The sequence below is a fragment of the Solanum pennellii genome, chromosome 4, assembly GCF_001406875.1.
Source record: "Solanum pennellii chromosome 4, SPENNV200".
NCBI lineage: Eukaryota > Viridiplantae > Streptophyta > Magnoliopsida > Solanales > Solanaceae > Solanum > Solanum pennellii.
In genome coordinates, this window is record NC_028640.1 from 68,248,573 (window position 1) to 68,271,752 (window position 23,180).

The 23,180-nt window shown below is 30.5% G+C and overlaps 1 protein-coding gene across 2 annotated transcripts; it reads left to right on the forward strand.

Moving 5' to 3' along the window:
* Nucleotides 1-14,734: 14,734 nt before the first annotated feature.
* Nucleotides 14,735-22,115, forward strand: LOC107015693 (RNA-binding protein 2). Of its 2 annotated transcripts, none has more exons than XM_015216041.2 (6): nucleotides 14,735-14,938; nucleotides 19,681-19,865; nucleotides 19,967-20,249; nucleotides 20,345-20,406; nucleotides 20,487-20,568; nucleotides 21,702-22,115. In XM_015216041.2, the coding sequence occupies exons 1-6, from the start codon at nucleotides 14,860-14,862 to the stop codon at nucleotides 21,806-21,808; spliced, it is 798 nt and encodes a 265-aa protein (XP_015071527.1). In that variant the 5' UTR covers nucleotides 14,735-14,859; the 3' UTR covers nucleotides 21,809-22,115. The 2 variants fall into 2 exon arrangements, with proteins under 2 accessions (XP_015071527.1, XP_015071526.1); XM_015216040.2 differs by having other exon boundaries at nucleotides 14,737-14,938; nucleotides 19,675-19,865.
* Nucleotides 22,116-23,180: the final 1,065 nt, after the last annotated feature.

Below are 23,180 nucleotides of genomic sequence, written 5' to 3' on the forward strand. Positions count from 1 at the left end.
TATTTCAAATAAAAAAATTAGATATTCTAAAACTACGTGAAAAGTACTATAAAATACAATTTTTACATATTAATATGATCTTAAAATGTTAGTCAAAATTTTTATAGTTTTACTCTAAAAATAGAAACATGACAAACAAATCCGGACGGAGGGAGTATGAAACAAGTGAAGACACAAATTAGAGGTCACTGGCGTGACGCCGAAGAAAGATTAAATATTTGATCGTGAATTGATTTTTAAGAAAGATGACTTTGTATCCTCTCCGCGTTAGTGCTTGGCTGGGTACTGGAAATCTAACTCGCCGCTGCGACACAAACCAAAGTGCATAATCTTGCCCGATCTTTTCCTCCTCTGCTAAACTCGATTCAACTCAAACCCAATGCAAATCTAAGGTCAAAATTCACAAATTCTTATAAACCAAAACAATTTCAGCGAAACCCACACAAGGAAACAACAAGTAACTCAACTTAACCTCAAACTATTGCCTCAAGAATTCAAAACAACACTCTTTTACCAATAATATTCAAGAACTCAAAAATTCAACATCAAGAATGAATTTATAGATAAAATATTACATGATTGGCATGAGGGCGAGCATTACAGAAGTTTGCATACGTCTTAGGATCGAATCCTTGGTGAAAATTCTTCATAAATCTTCCGAATCTTGAGAACGCCTTGAACTTTTCATCTTTTCACCTCTTCTTGAATTCCTCTCAAACCCCTAAGTGTATTTTGATTTATGCAAACTGACCCTAATCAGATTTGACCCCAAAGATAGTACTAAATTCGTTTTAAGTTGATGGGTAAGGAAAATGCCAAAATATCCCTCATATTATCAGGTAACTTTTCTTAAATGGATAACCTGACTTCAAACAGGCATATCTCGCTCATACGAGCTCGGAATTTAGCGAATTTGGTGGTGTTGGAAAGAGGATTCCAAGACCTTTTTCATTTGATATCTTATGGTCACCTAACTCATCCTGTACTGAAAGTTATGATTGTCTAAAATTGCCCTTAAACTCATAACTTAAGCATAACTTGCAAAATTTCAGATTTAGCTCTTTCCAAATTAATTTTTTCTAAATCTAGTTCTTTCTAAGGCGGGATGTTATAGAACTGAATCGTCATCAACATAGAAAAACGACACTCTTGACACAAAAAAAAAGTTACTTCATTGTATGTGTCTATGTCCTGACGCCTCGTTTGAAATTGAATGAAACAAGTGGAAACGTGGCTTGAGACTGATTATTGAGCTCCGAAGGGTCATGATTATGATATTTTCTGCTGTAAAGAGGTCTTTCCTGGATTAAGCCTCTTTTGGATACCTAATCAATGTGCCAGTTTTATAGCGATAACATCATGACTTTTGTGACATACTAGGGACAATCTTTTACAATTAATTTCACCACGTGTAATAGTCTGATCTGCTCTTTTTACTCGACTCAATTTTATCCTGAAAAATAGTCCCCTACTTTTCGGATACCTTGTACAATATATTTGAAGGGGAAGATCCTTCATGTCGATTCTAGAGATATAGGCGATTAGCATTTTGCCAAATATGAAAATGTGTTGGTATTTGTTATTCTTGTGGTGCCTTGCTTATATATAGTAACTTATTGGGGGTCATCATAGATTTGAGGCCCCCTTAGATGTTTTATTGACTAGACATCCCAAAAACCAATTAAAAAAAGGAAAATTTAGCTAACTAGTCAAAAAAACCAACTTATTTAGTGATAATATCCATACTTTAATAATATTAGTAAACATGTCAAAAATGTCATTATTTTAAAAATAAATAATTATTCTGATATTATTAATATTTTCTCTCTCATTATTTACACCTTTTTTTTCTCTCTCATAGATTATACATTTTCCTATATTTATGTAATTGGATAGCTATTAATGTCATTTTGATTTTTCTCCCTCTTTTCTTAAGCTTATCAATTTATGTCTCTTACTTTCTTCCTCATCAAATCTCCAGATTTTTCTCTTTTTTCTTACTCTTCTTTTCAATTTCTCTCTCTAACATTCTCCCAAATCATTTCCACAGATTTTCGATTCAATATATTAATATTTTTTATTATTCTCATTTAATTTCGTTGCAAGATTTGATTTGAAGATTAACATTGATATGGGTATTATGTCTTTCGGATTTCTTATTTATTTACTTACTGATTTTAGTGTTTTTTTTTTAATTTTTTTTGTTTTGTTATTGTTCTTAAAACATTTTTTAGGGTTTGAGACTATATAATTCTCTCTTCAATAAACGTTTTCAAGAGAGTTACTAGAGGTATAGGACAAAATAATCAAAGTTCTTCCGATTTCCCATCATTTAATTTTTTTTCACTCAAGAATTAAACAATAATGTAGGTTCCGCTTCTAAATCTAAGGAGGATATACGATGGGGGAAAATGCCTAAATCCATCGATGTGCAAAATCCCACACAAATTCATAACCATGAAGTTGAAGAAGACCAATTTGTTGGAGAAGAGGTTTTTTTTTTTCATGTTCTGTTTCTTGCATGTTTAGTTTAATTTTTTTTAGTAATTTTTAAGATTTAAAAAAATTAATGTTACAATGCGTTTGAAAGTGTATATGGAATTTTTATTATGTTATAGTTAGTATTTATTTTTGAATTTCATATATTTGTTGTATCTTGTGTTCTTTTTTTTTTTTTTTTGTTAGTTATGTCAATATAACACATTTTGTGAGTTTGATTGTGTATATTTCATAGTTTTAATGTTTTTTGTATTCATAGATTTAGAATGTATATTGAATTTTGTTGCTGTTTAAGTCAGTATGTATTTTTGTATTTCATTGTTTTATTGTATTTTGTATCCATAAATTTGGAATTGTACTTCATATATTTAATTCATTTTGTATTCTGTTTTTTTTTTTTGTGATAGTTATGTCAATGTACCACAGTTAGTATTTATTTTTGTATTTCATAGTTTTATTATTTTTTGTATTCATAAATTTGGAAGTATATATTGAATTTTGATACTGTTTTAGTCCGTATGTATTTTTACAATTAATAGTTGTATTCAATCAAAAATTATGTTGCATTGTTTCTGAATTTAACATTTTTTTCTAATTTGTATTTATTCTAAAGGTATGTCAACTAGTTATGTATTTTATTTAAGAATGAGTACACCAAATATTCAATTATTTCTTTTCAAATTTATATTTCATTCACTTTTTCATCATACTAATTTTTTGTATTTTATATATTATTATACAAAATTCTAAATAAAAACTAGAATAAATAGAAATACAAATAAAATACATATTGAAATGAATACATACAAGATTTTTGAAGAAAAAAATAACTATATAGGGAAAAAGAATATATGAATACAAATATATTTCTTAAATGACTATGTAGATACATGCGGCATACCGATTGGAATGAATACAAACTAATAAAAAACTATAATAAATATAAATAGAATATATTGTGGAATGAATATAATTCTAAAAAAGTAAAAATTCTGGAAAAAGAAAAAGAACAAAGTTTAAATTTTATTTGAAAATGTAACTGATGAGAAAATTAAGTGATCCTTACCTTTTTTTTTGAAATATTCTCTCCTTTGATTTTCTCCCTTTTGTTATTAAATAATTATATTCTTTAAATAAAAACAAATAATAAAAACATAAATAAAATACATAACAAACTAAAATTTGACATTTTTACTAAATATTGAAAGTGTTGCTAATGAGCCCTCTTAAATGTTAAAATATTGACATTTTGAAAAATTTCTCTTAAAAAAATGAGGGACGTATTTAGCGAAGACGATGAAAATTACTAAATATATTCCTATTATAGTTTAACTAATTTAACAGAGGATAACGTTAAATTATCAGAAAATTTGATTAAATTTAAAAATAAATTGACACTTTTTTATTTTTTAATTAAAAAAATATTAAAATTAAAAAACTAAAAACATTTAAAATTTTAAAATAATATAGTGTAAAATATATTATTTTTTCATTCTGATCCGGTGAAAAGGATATTTTCTTTAACTAAATAGAGAAAATACGAAGTGTGATAACGAGTAGTAATTCTGTTGGTAAATGCAAATAATTAATATGTGAATGAAAAAAGATGTGAGAGTTGCAATTACAAGGTCGCCAATATTATCATCGTTGCAATCATAGTGGAAAAACTTATAATATTAAGTTGAAAGCCGTCATTTTTGGTAAATGCAAATAATTAATATGTGAATGCAAAAGGAGAAAAGAAAAAAAAAGTGAAAACCATACAAAAGATAATATTTAGACTGATAATAGAGAGAGAAGGAAAACGGAGTAGGAGAGGAATTTAGTATATCGTGGACTTGCGATATAAAATTATGATAATTTTAAAATGAATAGATGTAAATTTATGATAATTTTAATTTTAAGATGAATAGATATAAAATTATGATAAAATAAATAGATTGTGTGATTTAATTATGATTTTACATCTTAATTAATTATTTTTTAAAAAAATATAAGATTTAAATTTTTAATAATTGATTTTTTTAAAAAAAATAAGACTCGGCTGATAAGTTTATATTCTATATAAAAAGTTAAATTATTTTAAATTTTACGAAAAATCATGTCCGAAGTAAAGGAATAATATTAATGAATAATTAATTTCTACTATTATTGACAAGTAGATTTTTATAAAATTATGTGTGCCTGAAAGTTTATAATTACAATTATTTATAAAAGAAATATAACTATGTCAGATTCATCAAACAAATTATGAATGGTTCATTTAGTAAAATTGTATAACAATTAAAGAAAATTTGATAGTTTTTACAACCTACAAGATTTTTATATTAATAAGAAAAAATATATAATTTAAAAAATTCAAAAAATTACATATTTAATTAAAATTTCAATTTCAAATCAATATAATTCATCTCACTTATCCAAATAAACCTTAAAACTCCACAAATAATTTGTATAGTTTAACATGATTATTATAATAATCGTATAAAAGTATGAATATTTTAAATGTATAAATTTAAATTTTTTGTGATAAAATAAATATCGAACATCGAATAAATATTTCTAAAAAAGAGCATTATATTTGGGAGGAAAAAAGAGTCTTTGATTTGACACAACCTAACAGTGTTGGTCGGCTTGTGGATGACATTATGCAAATATCAATACTACTTTTTGTTCCACTTTATTAATGTTGGTTTTTTTCTTTTTTGTTTTTCTTCCAGCTATTTTATGTCCTACAATTTTGTTTTTTTCCTATTCAACTTTTCTAAATTTGGTCTCCATTATAAAAAAATATCTAATAATTTTTATATCATAGTGCTTGGTTACACATAAAGTTAAAAAGTTAAAACATATTGATTTAAAATGACTTTACAAACAATAATAAAAACAAACATTATATAATTTTTATAAGTGAGATTTAGAATAACAAAACATGTAAGTGTCGACTTTTGAACTTTTTGATAAAGTAAGATTATGTGATTCTTCAAATCAACTCATGATATTATATTTAATGAATCGATTGAAGATATTAAATATAAATGAAAAGAAAAATTTAAAGCGTTATTTCACCTTTATATTTTTACTTTTATCTTTATATAGGCTAAATAGATTATTTATGATAATTTTTTGTAAAAAAATATGATAGTACACTAGAAAAATTACAAAGCAAACTCAACAAGAAATAAGGTAGGCTAAAAAGAAAAAAAGATAGGAGCAAGATGACAAAATGAACGCAACCAAAAAATAAATAAATATGTAACGATGGATGTAGAGATACTATGAATACTACTAATAATAATTGGGGGAAAAGGGTAAAAGAAGACTAGCCCTCATGTCTATGTTATAAAACACTAATTTATTTTATCTTAATTTTCGATCTTTAAAAACTTTTTTATTTAAAATTAATATTTTTAAGTTATAAGTGTATCTTATTTAATACATTTTCGGTCTATATTTACCTTTTGTGACATGACCGTTAACTTGATCTCATATCTTTTTACGAGTGTAACTGTATATTTTTTTCTTCACACATTTAAACCATCTCAATCTTATTTTTCTCATCTTCTTCTTCACATAATTCACTCTCACCTTGCCACAAATAACTTCGTCCTAAGCATATCTCTACTAGTTATAAAGAATGTGCACATCTTCATCTAAACCTTGTCCCTTTTCATCTTCTGAACCTCTGTGTCCTTAGTCTACATTCGACCCCGAATAATGAAGATCTAACCATTACTCTGTAGAATTTATCCTTTAAGCCTGATAACACAATTGTACCTAATTGTATGATAAAAATCTTACATTAATATAATTAAAGTATTTTTATTTTTTAAAACTTAAACCCATTTGACTAATTATTATTCAACTATTTTTCTGAATCAAAAAGTGAAGCAATCATAGTTTCATAATTTATCAGGGAAATACTCATCTACAATATTTTAAAAATAGAGTAATTTAATTACTTGACATTTTATCAAGTTTTTTATATAGTGAGATATATTAAAGTCCATATTGAAATCATGAAATGTAGGACCATTATATTTGTGTTTGAAATAATTGTTACTGTAAAGTTATGAAAAGGAATTAATCATTGAGAGTATTTTATTTCATAGGTTTTTTTCATGCATAAGTAAACATGACATAAAATAATAATAATAATAATGTTAATAAAATGGGAGGATATCTTTTCTTGGAGATTGAAGAATGTTTTAGCTCATTTCCCAGACACCCTATATAATAATGGAGTACGGAGCCTAAAGGGTACAAAATATTAACAAAAATTTCAAAACGGTATATAAAATTTTATATTAACTAAAACGGCAAAATCGATGCATCAACAGCGATTTACTTCCCCGGAAAAAGCAAAATCGCTGCCGAGGCAGCGATTTTGCAAAATGTGAATTTTTTTTTTAAAAAAATGTGGAAGTCGCTGCCTGGGCAGCGACTTCCGCATTTTAAAAAAAAAAAATTCTTTTTCTAAAAATCGCTGCCTAGGCAGCGACTTTTTTTAAAAATAAATTAAAATCGCTGCCTAGGTAGCGATTTCATTTTTTTAAAAAAAAAAATTCTTTTTCTAAAAATCGCTGCCTAGGCAGCGACTTTTTTTAAAAATAAATTAAAATCGCTGCCTAGGTAGCGATTTCATTTTTTTAAAAAAAAAAATTCTTTTTCTAAAAATCGCTGCCTAGGCAGCGACTTTTTTTAAAAATAAATTAAAATCGCTGCCTAGGTAGCGATTTCATTTTTTTAAAAAAAAAAATTCTTTTTCTAAAAATCGCTGCCTAGGCAGCGACTTTTTTTAAAAATAAATTAAAATCGCTGCCTAGGTAGCGATTTCATTTTTTTAAAAAAAAAAATTCTTTTTCTAAAAATCGCTGCCTAGGCAGCGACTTTTTTTAAAAATAAATTAAAATCGCTGCCTAGGTAGCGATTTCATTTTTTTAAAAAAAAAAATTCTTTTTCTAAAAATCGCTGCCTAGGCAGCGACTTTTTTTAAAAATAAATTAAAATCGCTGCCTAGGTAGCGATTTCATTTTTTTAAAAAAAAAAATTCTTTTTCTAAAAATCGCTGCCTAGGCAGCGACTTTTTTTAAAAATAAATTAAAATCGCTGCCTAGGTAGCGATTTCATTTTTTTAAAAAAAAAAATTCTTTTTCTAAAAATCGCTGCCTAGGCAGCGACTTTTTTTAAAAATAAATTAAAATCGCTGCCTAGGTAGCGATTTCATTTTTTTAAAAAAAAAAATTCTTTTTCTAAAAATCGCTGCCTAGGCAGCGACTTTTTTTAAAAATAAATTAAAATCGCTGCCTAGGTAGCGATTTCATTTTTTTAAAAAAAAAAATTCTTTTTCTAAAAATCGCTGCCTAGGCAGCGACTTTTTTTAAAAATAAATTAAAATCGCTGCCTAGGTAGCGATTTCATTTTTTTAAAAAAAAAAATTCTTTTTCTAAAAATCGCTGCCTAGGCAGCGACTTTTTTTAAAAATAAATTAAAATCGCTGCCTAGGTAGCGATTTCATTTTTTTAAAAAAAAAAATTCTTTTTCTAAAAATCGCTGCCTAGGCAGCGACTTTTTTTAAAAATAAATTAAAATCGCTGCCTAGGTAGCGATTTCATTTTTTTAAAAAAAAAAATTCTTTTTCTAAAAATCGCTGCCTAGGCAGCGACTTTTTTTAAAAATAAATTAAAATCGCTGCCTAGGTAGCGATTTCATTTTTTTAAAAAAAAAAATTCTTTTTCTAAAAATCGCTGCCTAGGCAGCGACTTTTTTTAAAAATAAATTAAAATCGCTGCCTAGGTAGCGATTTCATTTTTTTAAAAAAAAAAATTCTTTTTCTAAAAATCGCTGCCTAGGCAGCGACTTTTTTTAAAAATAAATTAAAATCGCTGCCTAGGTAGCGATTTCATTTTTTTAAAAAAAAAAATTCTTTTTCTAAAAATCGCTGCCTAGGCAGCGACTTTTTTTAAAAATAAATTAAAATCGCTGCCTAGGTAGCGATTTCATTTTTTTAAAAAAAAAAATTCTTTTTCTAAAAATCGCTGCCTAGGCAGCGACTTTTTTTAAAAATAAATTAAAATCGCTGCCTAGGTAGCGATTTCATTTTTTTAAAAAAAAAAATTCTTTTTCTAAAAATCGCTGCCTAGGCAGCGACTTTTTTTAAAAATAAATTAAAATCGCTGCCTAGGTAGCGATTTCATTTTTTTAAAAAAAAAAATTCTTTTTCTAAAAATCGCTGCCTAGGCAGCGACTTTTTTTAAAAATAAATTAAAATCGCTGCCTAGGTAGCGATTTCATTTTTTTAAAAAAAAAAATTCTTTTTCTAAAAATCGCTGCCTAGGCAGCGACTTTTTTTAAAAATAAATTAAAATCGCTGCCTAGGTAGCGATTTCATTTTTTTAAAAAAAAAAATTCTTTTTCTAAAAATCGCTGCCTAGGCAGCGACTTTTTTTAAAAATAAATTAAAATCGCTGCCTAGGTAGCGATTTCATTTTTTTAAAAAAAAAAATTCTTTTTCTAAAAATCGCTGCCTAGGCAGCGACTTTTTTTAAAAATAAATTAAAATCGCTGCCTAGGTAGCGATTTCATTTTTTTAAAAAAAAAAATTCTTTTTCTAAAAATCGCTGCCTAGGCAGCGACTTTTTTTAAAAATAAATTAAAATCGCTGCCTAGGTAGCGATTTCATTTTTTTAAAAAAAAAAATTCTTTTTCTAAAAATCGCTGCCTAGGCAGCGACTTTTTTTAAAAATAAATTAAAATCGCTGCCTAGGTAGCGATTTCATTTTTTTAAAAAAAAAAATTCTTTTTCTAAAAATCGCTGCCTAGGCAGCGACTTTTTTTAAAAATAAATTAAAATCGCTGCCTAGGTAGCGATTTCATTTTTTTAAAAAAAAAAATTCTTTTTCTAAAAATCGCTGCCTAGGCAGCGACTTTTTTTAAAAATAAATTAAAATCGCTGCCTAGGTAGCGATTTCATTTTTTTAAAAAAAAAAATTCTTTTTCTAAAAATCGCTGCCTAGGCAGCGACTTTTTTTAAAAATAAATTAAAATCGCTGCCTAGGTAGCGATTTCATTTTTTTAAAAAAAAAATTCACATTTTGCAAAATCGCTGCCTCGGCAGCGATTTTGCTTTTTCCGGGGAAGTAAATCGCTGTTGATGCATCGATTTTGCCGTTTTAGTTAATATAAAATTTTATATACCGTTTTGGAATTTTTATTAATATTTTGTACCCTTTAGGCTCCGTACTCTATAATAATGCATCCATAGATAAGTTGCAATTTTTGTAAGTGATTTTTCTCCTTTATGTAAAATTAAATAATTAATATATCGAGAAAGATATATAGTGATATTGTTACTATAAATTAAAACAACATAAAGTAAAAATGGTGATCTCAAGATTGTATTTCTTAAGGTTGACGCAATGATCACAATGGAAAAGGTAAAATTTAAAAGTAATTTATAAGCCAACTAGTATTAGAAAAATAAATAATTTGAACAAAATAAAAGAATAACAAATTATACAACAATCTTTTGTTACACAAATACATAAAAATATACTTAATTGAAATAATTAAAATGAACAAAGACTTAAAAAGATCAAATTGATAACTATCCATCATCGATCGGGAGAATCCCACTTCTTCCAAATAAATAACAAAGTATTATGTTATTGAAATAAATAAGAACCAAAATATTCTAATATTTTCGAAATGGAAAAGAAATTCTTGGAAGCAAGACTAATAATTAGGGTATTTTAGTTAAAGAACGATTTTTTTGACTATCTTTTATATACCTCTATACAACTTTATAAATAAACAAAGAAAATCATACCGTACACATTTGAAAAAAGAAAGATCGTATCTTCGTCTTTTTATTATTATTTTGAGCTTAATTTTATGATTTTTTTTCTTCACGAAATTAAAAACCACAAATGTTAAGAGACCTAGTAATACAAAAGGTTATCATCTATTTTTATCTTTATAGGTTTCATATCATTTTCAATCCAACATGTATAATGGAGAGCCTAACTATAGCCAATAGGCACTATAATAGTTTCTTTTTGTATGGTAGCTGTAACATGCAAACAAGGACCACTCTTTAACACCAAATACAACAAAATATTGTGATTTTCTTTATCAAAATCTTATATATATATATATGCAACTTAGGTCCTTACCATAGAACCAAAGTTGTAATCAAGACATAAATTAAAGAAGAATTATGTCTATGAAGATTTAAGAAGTGGACCCTTTTGTCTTCACTATTCTTGACACAACAATCTTTTTAGTATAGAGATTGATATTGATTTTTACTCATTTGAAGGAACATTACAGGTTACTTGTAATCTTCATTCTCAACAATATATATGTTATTTTTTATAATTACGATATTGGGGCCTTACGCGCAAAAGATAGCCTGGAAAGACAAAGATAGGATTTCAACATAAAAAGCGATGGATGAACGGTAATGGTTGGGAAGGGGGTAATTACATCCTATTATTCTTAGTTCACGGGAATTGGTTCTATCACTAACCAGTTTAGCTCGGTTAGTGTGGACTTTTGTGTTCTAACCACTTCCAGTAACTTACACGAATATCGATAACCTTCTCTATCAAAATTAAACTTGGAGAAATGAGAAGAAATTATCAAATCGTTTAGCCTCCGTAAAAAAATTGAAATAAAAACCATCATTTCAATTTATTTCTTCGTTAAATACCAGGTCACACCCTTGAATACGCCGAATATATTTAATTTTGATTGTTCTTGATGGTGGGGTTTGAGACGCAGGGGAGTGATGGTTAATTGTCATGGTCTTTTTCATTATCACAAATTATGAAATTGGCTTGTAATCAATAATGATGAGTTTTGGTAAAACCCAAGCTTGACGCTAAGGTTAAGTACATAATAAACATCATTTTCATAAATTATCATCATTTCTTCACCTCTTGAGGGCTACAAATTATGGACCCTTTTTTTACATATTTAATATGTAAAAAACCTATTAGATAAATATAAGGTTCGATTGCGTGTAACAGATATAATATGATATATCATCTTTTCAGATCTAGCACATTTATAAATAGAGTAAACGAGAAAACAAGGATAAATTGATATTATATTTAACAGCAATAATAAATATGAATATTTATAATCAATACTTCGTGTAAGTGTTGCTAATTATGAAGGCTCTAGCGACTCTAAATATAATGACATTAACTTAATTACGGCTAAAAGAAAATTTATCATCACTAAACATATTTTTTTAATCATAGTGAAACAAAATAAACAAAAGTATAGCACTTCATTATAGTATTGAACATAGGCAGATTCATAGGCGGATTATTAATCACAGATTTAAAATTTACATATATATTGCTATCATTTAAAGTGTAATAAAACATTAATACTATACAAAATTGATATGATTTAATCAATATCTTCAATCTGGACCACAATATCATGAAATTGAATTAGGAAAATAGTGGAATATTAATATATTATATAGTTTGTGAAGAAGTATATGTGGACACATTAATTTATGGGACATATGGAGGGTTTTAGTATCACTTTGGTATATACAGAAAAAAGCAAGGAATCCAATTAAATTCCCCAATAAAAATAAGGAGACAACATGCATGGTAAACAGTATGAAAGAATTAAAATTCCATTATTCACGTGAGTTTGTAGAATACTATATAGTAATGTATATTTATTGATGAATATATAATATAATGTCCTCGGGATGACTCAGTTAGTTTGGAGGATGGTTATTTACATGGATGACTTGGGATCGATATTCTCTCAATACCTTCTGAGTTGAGTCTGTTGTATAGGATTTGCCTAGTGCAGTTTACATTTCTTGTGTGGTTCACCTGAAGGACAGATGTTATAGCGACTGCGAATTATTCTAGAATTCCAAATAAAATACTAAAATATATAATATATTCCCTCTTTCCAATAACAATTGTCTACTAATTTAGCACAAAAATTAAAAAGCAGTATATAATTAAAGTAAGTTTATCAAATCTGCACGCTTATTAAATATAAGTCATCTAAATATTGAAAAATAAATAAATTTTTGTTAGCTTCATACGCTTGCTTATTTATATTTTAAATCTTGTTAGTGAAAATCTTAGCTCTATCAAAGTCTTCCATATATACGGTTTATATGTTATTAATTTAGTCCTTAGTATTTTTTTAAATAAACAACTTTTCCAAAATACTACTCCACTTACTTTCATTGTATTTATTAAATAGGAACTCTTCTCAAACTTTTACTTAATTATGATGAATTGATTATTAGAATATATATAATATTGACACCAAAATATTTTAGCCCTTTTGGATTTCTGATATAGACAAAAACTAAAACTTACATTTAAAATAGTTAAATAATAGGTTGATTTCCAGACATTGATTTAAAAATCAAAGTTTTGAAGTCTTAAACTTTTTAGTTCTTAATTTGGAAAAGTTGCACATAAAGAAAAACAATCTAAATTAGTGGACACATTTATTGGCTATGGCCCATAAAAATCTTGACTTTTGGCCCAAGATTTGAACCAAAGTTTTTTGGGGAAAATTACGCGGTTACACAAATTTATACTACTTAATTACTCATCATAGCATGTTATAATTATCATTCACGACTAACATTATACATTAATTATGTGGGCTGACTTCGAGTTTGTATAATTAGCTACACTTGTATATGATAATTCGCCAGAATATACAAATACATATGTACAATATACAATTATCTAATCAGTATATATATACAATTCACCTCTCTCCCACTCTTTGGCCTCTCTCGCTCGCCTCTTTCATTTCTCTCCCAAACTCGCTCGCCTCTCTCCTCTCTCCCAATCACGCCTGCTTTTTATACAAATGCATATGTACAATATACAATTATCTAACCAATATACATATACAAATTACCTCTCTCCCACTCTCTGCCCTTTCTTGCTCGCCTCTCTCGATATCGCTCGCCTCTCTCCCCTCTCTCCCAATCTCGCCTGCCATATATACAAATACATATGTATAATATACAATTATCTAACCAATATACATATATAATTCACCTCTCTCCAACTTTTTGTTCTCTCTCTCTCGCCTCTCTCCAGTCTCACTCGCCTTTTTCCTCCCTATAACATGTAGCTATGATTTGTAATTATTAAATTATAACTATGGAGAGTAATTAGACTATTTTTAGTGGTTATATGTGAAAGTTCCTTTTTTTTTTTAATAAGCCCACATAATTTTTAGAGTTACAATAATAGAAATAACACTACTTTGCTGTTGATTTAATACAAACGATACTTTTGATAATTAAGATACACGATATATATAGTACTAAAATTAGGTTCTGTCTCATATATAATCTTCTGAAATTTGTATAATATTTCATATATAACCTTCTGAAATTCATATTATTGTGTCATTGATATAATTATTTTGTTGTATTTGTTTGCTCAGTTCAATCTTATTGTATATTAGTTGGAAATATTGTATCTATTCACTTCCAGTTGTATCAACACTTTCTTCCATTCCTTTTCCACGTATTATAATGTTACGGCAAGTCGATTTATATTAGATATAACTTTCTTTTGTAAGGATTAATAAATTTTTTTAATTTTGTTCGATATACCTTTCATATTGAAATATAGTAAAATAGCACAAAAGAATTTTCATTATAACAATGGGAAAAACTTATCCGCACCGGGTGTTTACATCAAACCAATGCAATTTCTATTATCACGTGATTTAGTGAAGTAAAACAAACAACAAGTTTCAACACATGTCATGCGTGTATTGACTTGGTGTAAATGGGGTAAGTTTTACCTTTTATTTGGACAAATTAACAAAATACTTGATTTTGATTTTTTTTTTAATGTGATTTCATAGTGAAAATTCATTTAATTATACGAATTGATATAATACTGTGTCTCAAATGTTGTACTTCTTGTTCCTCCAGACTTAATACAATACTGCAAATATTTCCTTCTTAACCAAAAAAGGTATAAAATTGATTTATCTTGATTCATACGATATATTTTATATTTCGAGATTTAAATTATATAGAATTTTAATTAATACACAATTATTTTTTTTTCCAAATATGAATAAATAAAAAATTTGGGATGTCCATGTTGTCTTAGGTGTCAGATAATTATTGGAGGTAGTATGATACAAACATACACCTGATGCACACTTGATACAAAACTATAAAGCCCTAAGCTTCTTCCCCAAATCAAAATCCTCCAAGATTTCTACTTAATTCCTTTATCACTCTCTGTTTTATTACCAAATTTGTTTCATTTTTTTGGGTTGTGAATTGTTGTAGTTAGTGTAGAGAAGAAGAAAAAGATGGGGGATGCTTATTGGAATCGTCAACCGCAGCTTCCTCAATCTGCTGGATTGCTCAAACGACCTCGAACTGAATATGGTATGAACATTCTTCTTTATTTAAACACTTTTTGTAGCTGATATTTGATTATAAAGCGAAATGATCTTTTTTTTTTCTTCATGTTGCTGTGAAAATTGGCTTGTAATTATGGCTTAAATTGTGAGAAATTGTGGAATCCTGGAGCAATTTTTGGTTTTTTTTAGTCGTGAAGAACTAAATTTTAGACATTTGGAATAGTTCAAGGTATAGATTGATGCGTGAGATGATATTTTGAAGAAAGAGAAATTCACTGTAAGTTGGATGGAAATGTCTTTGTAGGATGTGTTAGAATTTTATGAACTTTGAAGATAGTAGAGAAGCTAAGTTTAATTGAACTGAAAATAATGAATACGTTTTTTTTTTTAGATTACCATTCCATGATATCAGTATATAGCATAAAACAATCTCTAAGAAGTTTACTCTGGCAGATCCAAGAATAGAAGATATTCTAGTTTGTAGAGAAACAATAACCTTTGAGGATGTCTTTACAGGATTTAGAAACAAAAGGAAAGGTTCAAGTACACCTATGGGGGACATAAGGCATGCAAAGAGAATAAAGTTAGGGAGCAGACTTGTGTATCTGGGGAATGGAGATCCTTGAGCCTTTTCACTATTATAACAAGCATTAACTTGTGTTTGATATTTTTCTGATCAACCATTTGCTTTGAGCAAGGTACAAAACGAGGGCCTCCATAGTAACCTTCTCAATCAAACTCCACGCATGTTTGAACTACAGTTCAGTTAATAAAGGTCCAAAAGAAATCAAAGAGCATATAACAGAGTTCTACAAGAAGCTATACAATGAATCAGAAAGTTGGAGGCCATCATTTGTGATGATATATTGCCCAAGAATAAACCAAGAGGAGCAGGAATGGATGCAGAGACCATTTTCAGAAGAGGAAGTGGTACACATTCTCAAATTGTGTGATGGGGACAAAGCCCCTGGTCCAGATGGTTTTTCTATGGTTTTTTTTAAGGTGTGTTGGGAGATCATAAAATGTGATGTGATGCAAACAATCCACAATTTGCATCAGAATGAAGTGTTTGAAAAATCCTTGAATGCCACTTTTGTGGCATTAATCCCCAAGAAGCTCGGAGCTGCGAAACTCAAGATTTTAGGCCAATAAGTTTGATTGGTGGAATGTACAAAATCATCGCTAAGCTGATCACCGAGAGAATGAAAACAGTGATGGGGAGACTGATTAATGAGCACCAAATGGCTTTTTTGAAGGACAGACAGATAATGGATGCCTCTTTATTGGCTAATGAGTTGGTGGATTCCAGGGAAAAACAAAAGATACCAGGCATCCTATGCAAATTGGATATAGAGAAGGCATATGATCATGTCAACTGGAACTACCTCTTGAAAGTTCTGAGTGACATGGGTTTTGGGAAGAAATGGGTGAACTGGATCAAGTTTTTCGTGTCAACAGTGAAGTTCTCAATCATTATAAATGGGAGCGCTGAAGGTTATTTTCAATCACAAAGAGGATTGAGACAAGGAGATCCCATGTCTCCTTTCTTATTTCTCCTAGCAATGGAGGGATTCAACTACATGGTCAGAAAGGCTAATGAACTTGGGTGGATAAGAGGTTTTGGTGCGCATACAAACAGAGCCAATAATATGGAGGTCACACATCTTCTATATGCAGATGACTCTTTAGTGTTCTGTGGTGTATAAGTGTCACAAATTAAACATTTGAGGGCAATACTAACCATTTCGAAGCATATCAGGAATACATGTGAACTGGCAGAAGAGTTGAGTTAATGACATGCAAGGCCTTGCCGACAACTTGGGCTGTCAAGTAGCTTTTCTCCCCACCAAATACCTGGGACGCCCTAACAAAAAATTGGAAGTATGGAGTGAAGTTTTGGAGAGAAGTGAAAGGAAGCTGACAAGGTGGAAGAGTCAATATCTGTCCCTGGGAGGTAGATTGACTCTCATAAAATAAGTTCTGGATGCACTCTCGACTTATATGCTAAGTCTTTTTCCACTACCAAAAAGTATTGGAAAGAAACTGAAAAAGCTGAGAAGGGTTTTCCTCTGGCAAGGAAATAAAGAGAAGCAAGGATATAACCTAGTTAAATGGGAAGAGGTGACAATGAGCAAAGCACAAGGAGGTCTGGGCATTAAGAATTTGAATACTCAGAACACCAGTCTGCTGCAAAAATAATTATGGAGATTCTGTTGTGAAGATATGGCATTATGGAAGAGGTTTATTGCTGAGAATTATGGCCTACAGAGCAAATGGATAATTGAAGAGGTGAATGGCACTTTTGGGTGCTCTATATGGAAAACCATCAGGAGAATGTGGCCTGATTTCAGTGCAAAGGTGACCTTCAGAGTGGGAAATGGTTTGAAGACCAGTTTCTGGAATGAGACCTGGTTAGGTGATGTAAATCTGAGGATACTTTTTCCTGATCTGTACATTATCAGTCTACAGCAGAATGACACTATAGCGCAGATGTGGAGCCCTCAAGGTTGGGACCTTATGTTCAGAAGCGCTCTAAATGATTGGGAGGTTGGAAGAGTAGCAGACCTACTGCATGCTTTAAACTTGTTTCCAGGCACTGTCACAGAGCCTGACAAACCAGTTTGGAGAATGCATAGCAGAGGGGTTTTTACAGTTAAGTCATGTTATTGGGAGAGGAATACCAATCATCTTTATCAACAGTTTGGCCCTGGGAATTAATCTGGAAAATTAAGGTGCCTTTAAAAGTTGCATGTTTTACTTGGTTGGTAATTAGAAGAGCTTGTCTCACCCATGAAGTGCTACAAAGAAGAGGTATACTGATATGTTCGAAGTGCTACATGTGTGGACAGAAGACTGAAGTAAATGGTCATTTGTTTCTGCATTACAAAATAGCTACAGATCTGTGGAACATGTTCGTTTGTATACTCGGGGTTAACTGGACAATGCCCAGAACAAATTTCGAGGTCCTAACACACTGGCAAGGAATCGGAAAGAGAGGATCAAAAGAAGACTGGAAGAAAAATATCCCTGCTTGCATATGGTGGACACTATGGGTGGAAAGGAATGGGAGATGTTATGAAGGAAAGGTTAGCAGCTCACAGGAGATCAAGATGAGATGTCTTAGTCTTTTGTATTTTTGGTGTAAGCAAAATTTAGTGGGGGAAGTAGATAGCCTTGTGGAGTTTAAAAGCCTATTGTAAATTTAGTTGTCGTTTTGGATTTGAGTATGATGGCATCCCCTGGGGGTTTGTAAATCCCACCTCATCGATTTTGATGAGTTCTTTTGTGTGAATACAAAGTTACCTATTTCAAAAAAAAATTCTTGCATTTCTTAAATCCCTTTATTAGGATGTGCGACTCTGGTATGGTTGGAGATAGATGGGTTGAAAACATCGAAGAGTCTAGTGGTTGTCTTATGATATTTCTGGTAATAAATCTTATTTTATGTAGTTTCTCTGTGCATGTATTGAAACGCAAAAACATCAGGAGACTGGTGGTTTGTAGAGCATTATCTTGGAAATGGTAAAATTTGGCTCTTAAAAAGTTAGATTAATCAATTACTTAAGCTTTACGGCTAAATTAATCATGGTTTTATTAGTGGAGGGTTTCTTAAGGAAACACAAAATTCGATTTGAGGCTGGAGTAACTTTTAGAATTTAGCAAGGTCATGTCTTGAGTTTTGACCATCTATACTAAGGATTTTCATGTGTAGTTTGTGCATACCAATTTACAGTTAATGTAACACATGCTTAGGTAGCACGTCTTGTATAGCTACACTTTTTTCATCCATGTTGTCATTTGGATGTACTTCTTTTTTAATATTCTTGGCACATGTGAGTTGAAACCAAATGTGTGGAACTTTTTGTTTTTGTAAAAGTAAGACACCATTTCTTCTTTGAGATTCTGCCGCCCGTTTATAGACTTCTCATGATTCACTGAAATCAAGGACAAACAAACAGAGAAAGAAGAAGATAGAAAGGTGGAAAACTGGATCGTTCTTGTGCCAAGTGAAGAGGATTTTATCTCCAAATTCAAAATTTAACCACATGTGTTTCTTTTCTTATCCCTTTGTGGTGTGTTTTGATCGGTTTCAACCTTAACAAGCCCCTTTGACCTAATCACAACCAACCCAATGAATTCTAATAAGTTGCTTTGTCCCCTCTCCCAGCTCTTTGTACAACTATAGTGATGTTGGATCTTGTTGAGTAATGTTCTGTCTAAAACAGAGTTCTACATCTTAGTTTTACTTCCTTTTCTCGATTTCTTATTACTGCAGAAGCCCCTTTCAGGAAAATGATCAGCCAATTTCATCTCATTCCTCTTTACCAGCTTATTATGAAACTATTTGTGGTTTCAGAGTCAATGCTGGAACTGTTTATGCATCCTCCCTGTATTGGTTCTACATTGATTGCCAACTTATTATGTCACCAAGTTTCCAGTTCTACCTTGAGCCTGATGCTGATATTTGAAATTGGCCCTGTATTTTCATGTCACTGATGATTTTAGCTACGAGATTTTCCATCAGCAATTGCCTTTTATATTCTGTACTTGTTCCCAGTCCCTATATTCTTGCTTCAGTCTTGCTGTGATTGCTGCGTATGCAGTGCTTTTATGGTCAAGAAGGTCATTTTGATCTTACCTATTGGGAAATGAAACTTTATCCTGTTTGAGGCCAAAGTATATTCCATGCGAGTAACATTCTACACGCACTTTATTATCTGTTTCGAAAAGCATATGTGGTTTGACCATATTCCTTTGCAGTACCAGATATTCCACAATCTGGGATGCCATCAGCTCATGAAGTGCATCATTACTTAGGAAGGAATGATGATCGTGAAGGACCTCGAGTAGTGGACACACAATCATTCGGATCAGCATATGATCGTGGTGTACCTCGAGTAGTGGACACAGAGTCAATAGGATCAGCATATGATCGTTATCTCCAAAGTTCGGTAATCACTGATGCTGACAGTGCTCCTACATTCCTCAAACATGCTTGGATTTCGTGCTAATTTGGATTTTGTTTTTATTATTCTTCCTCTTCCTCCTATAGCAACTTTCTTCTCTTCCAGTCGGAGAAGCTAATAACAACTACAAGGGGGTTGGATTAGTTAGAGCAGGTGGTGGTGGTATACCTACCCTTCCTGTTCGTGATCCGCTTCCATCAGCTCGTGGGCCAGAACTAGCACCAAATGGAAGAGCTATGGTATTTAGTGGCCAACTGCCAGTTGAACCTATGCCGAGGCCTCGTGAAACGCTATCTCTCCCTCCTGATGCTTCTAACACCCTCTACATAGAAGGACTTCCTTCAGACAGCTCCAGGAGAGAAGTAGCCCGTATCCTTTGAGATGTAATTTACTGAATCATTATTGGACAGTTCTACTTAATTTCCGAATATATCTGTTACTTGTTCCCTAACTGCACTTAAAAGACATTTTTCGTCCTTTTGTGGGCTACAAAGAAGTCAGACTTGTTAGAAAGGAATCAAAACATGTAAGTTGATGTTTATGCCTTTTCTATTAGTATAGTATTTATCTACCAGGTGGTGTTTTGATAAAAACTTCATTTTGCAGCGTGGTGGAGATCCTATTATCCTTTGCTTTGTGGATTTCGTAGATCCAGCGTGTGCAGCTACTGCTTTAAGTGCATTGCAAGGTGAGTTTTTTCTAAATTATAATAATCCGCTGTCCAACTTCCGTTAGCGACTTGTTATCTCAGCTGCTGTGATCAGATCTATGATGTTCGCTCAGTGTATGAGGATGTTGCTTGAGTGTTTTCTAAGTGCCATTCTCTCACTTTGCTTTTTCAATCTACATATCTTGACAGTTCAATTTTGTTTCAGATAAATGAGTGATCTAGTTGTGATTCTTCATTCCTTTTACATAGTTAAATTGTGGGGTAATCTGTGGAGTAAAACCCACTTGTTTTATATGCTATCTTCCCTTACATGTGTATATCCATTGATGACCTCTCCTCTTTGTGCACGTGCAAAGCCCTATGGGCAATATAACTCAGGGAAGAAGCACTGCCTTCTTTGACTTTAGTCTGTAGTCCTTTTCTTTTGATCTGTCCATTTCCTTCACCCATTTCTTGTGTAAAATATCGTACCTATATTTCAAATGAAATATCCAAATCTATAAAGAAATTTTACTGTAGTTCCACTTATTACTCCTAAAGATCCAGATTTACTTGCAGGACTGCTGTTAGGTCCGCCATTCAAGAACGATGTCGCTAATACTTTTACATAATCAATGTGATGATACTTGCTGTCCAATCATTTAATTAGAGGAAGGGGTTACTATCTAGCTGCTGCTGTGATAATTGACATGTTCTTGCTTGCTTCATTCAGTTTAAATATCTAATGTTCCACATTATCTTGTGATACTTGCATTCTGGGTCATTTGTTTTTATGACATACTGCGGTGGCAAATTCTCATTCTTCTATTTTGGTTAACTATTTTTTCACATGATTATGTGACACTACTTGCATTCTAGATTCATAGGACATGCATACCTTCTATGTACTGTTATGACATGGTGTCCTCTTTCCTTTGGTTTCTTGTTATTTGCTCTTGTACTCCGTTTTACCCACCATTATGAAAATCTTTTCATATTTCCGGTTATGATTGATCGGTTTTTTCATGCTTCTCTGGACTTGCAGATGCATATTTTCGTTGTGTCTATGAGGCATAACTAGAAAACAACTTTTTGGAGTTTTTTACCATCATCTATGAGGTTTCTTGTGTAATAATCTTACAAGTGGTCTCTCTGCTGTTGAATTTTGCCAGGTTATAAAATGGATGAACATGACCATGATTCTGCCTATTTGAGGTTGCAGTTCTCAAAGTTTCCTGGTCCGAGGTCTGGTGGCTCGGGCAGTCGTGGGAAACGATAAATAACGCCCATCAACTTCTTATTTACATATGGCTCTCTGAATTAACACTTATGTATTATGTAGTGTTTCTGGAAATGTGCAATTCGCAGTAGGCGCTAGCTATGGTTACAGTAGTAATATACTGGCTATTGGTTTTTGAAGCCAGTGGAACTTTGTTTCTGAGATGGTACAACTTGATAGGCAGATGCAGGTTGTAGTACTAAACCTCTAGTTGTCTGAAGAAATGTTTCTAATTTTATTTCAGTGGAATTTTTGTAAGCAAATGTGAGTTGAAATAATAGATTGGTTATATCTGTCTTCTGCACAAGTTGGGGCTTTAATGGGTGAGAGTATTTGGATCGATTTATTTCAAATATTTTAAGCATTTTTGAAGTGTTTGTATAAATTGACATGTGCTTATGACCACTTCTTAGCAAGTCCAAACGACAAAAATATGCCAAAAATCATATGTTAGAAATCTTAATTTATAATATTTGGCTTACAAGTCAAAAGCAATAAGTCCATTCAAATAGGCATTTATGATGGTTGTTTTTTTTTGTTTAGTCAAGGGTTTATAAATTATAACCTAATTTTTTGGGACTACATCGGATATATTTGTTATTTCATACGTCAATTTAGATTATATATTTTGCCTAAATCAGTTCAACATTTATATGCATAAAAATGTATTTGAGTTAATGAAATGTACAAATGTTAAGCTGCCCAACTTTTGACAAGTTTGGTGGCTTGTAGGCTTTAGTTTTTCTTTCTTTGGGTTCAAATAGAAAAATGTTGTAATCAAGAATGAAATAATTTTCCAAGAATATAGGAAGGATTATCTTTTATTTCTTCTATTTAGCTTCATTGTTTTTGTCATGAATTATCTTCAAATTTTATTAATGATATATGCTTTTACCGCGCAAATAAAATTAAATAACTTCTTTTTATTATATATAATGTAGATCATGCATTCAGAAATTGGTCTAACTAGCTTCATTAAAATCTTAGGTCATTTGATATTCTAGTAATTTTGAATGTAACATTTTTTTCGGATTTTACACATATATAAATAGGGTAGACGCGCAAATAAAAATAAATTAGTCTTTTAAACTCTACAATTTACACCAAATAATACATAATTTTTCGCTATATTATATATTTAGCGGCAATAATTAATATAGGTATCCATAACCAAAATCTATACTTATTGGGATAAAATTTAAACTTGAGAATAGTCTTGTCATTTTATGATTTTCCACATACCTGTTATTTTTGTAGACCCCAAATCATAGCAGCTCTCACATAATAAATACCTGAGTCTATTTGATATTTTTATACTATTTTATAATATATTAATAAAACAAAATTTGATATATTGAAAAATAATTATAAT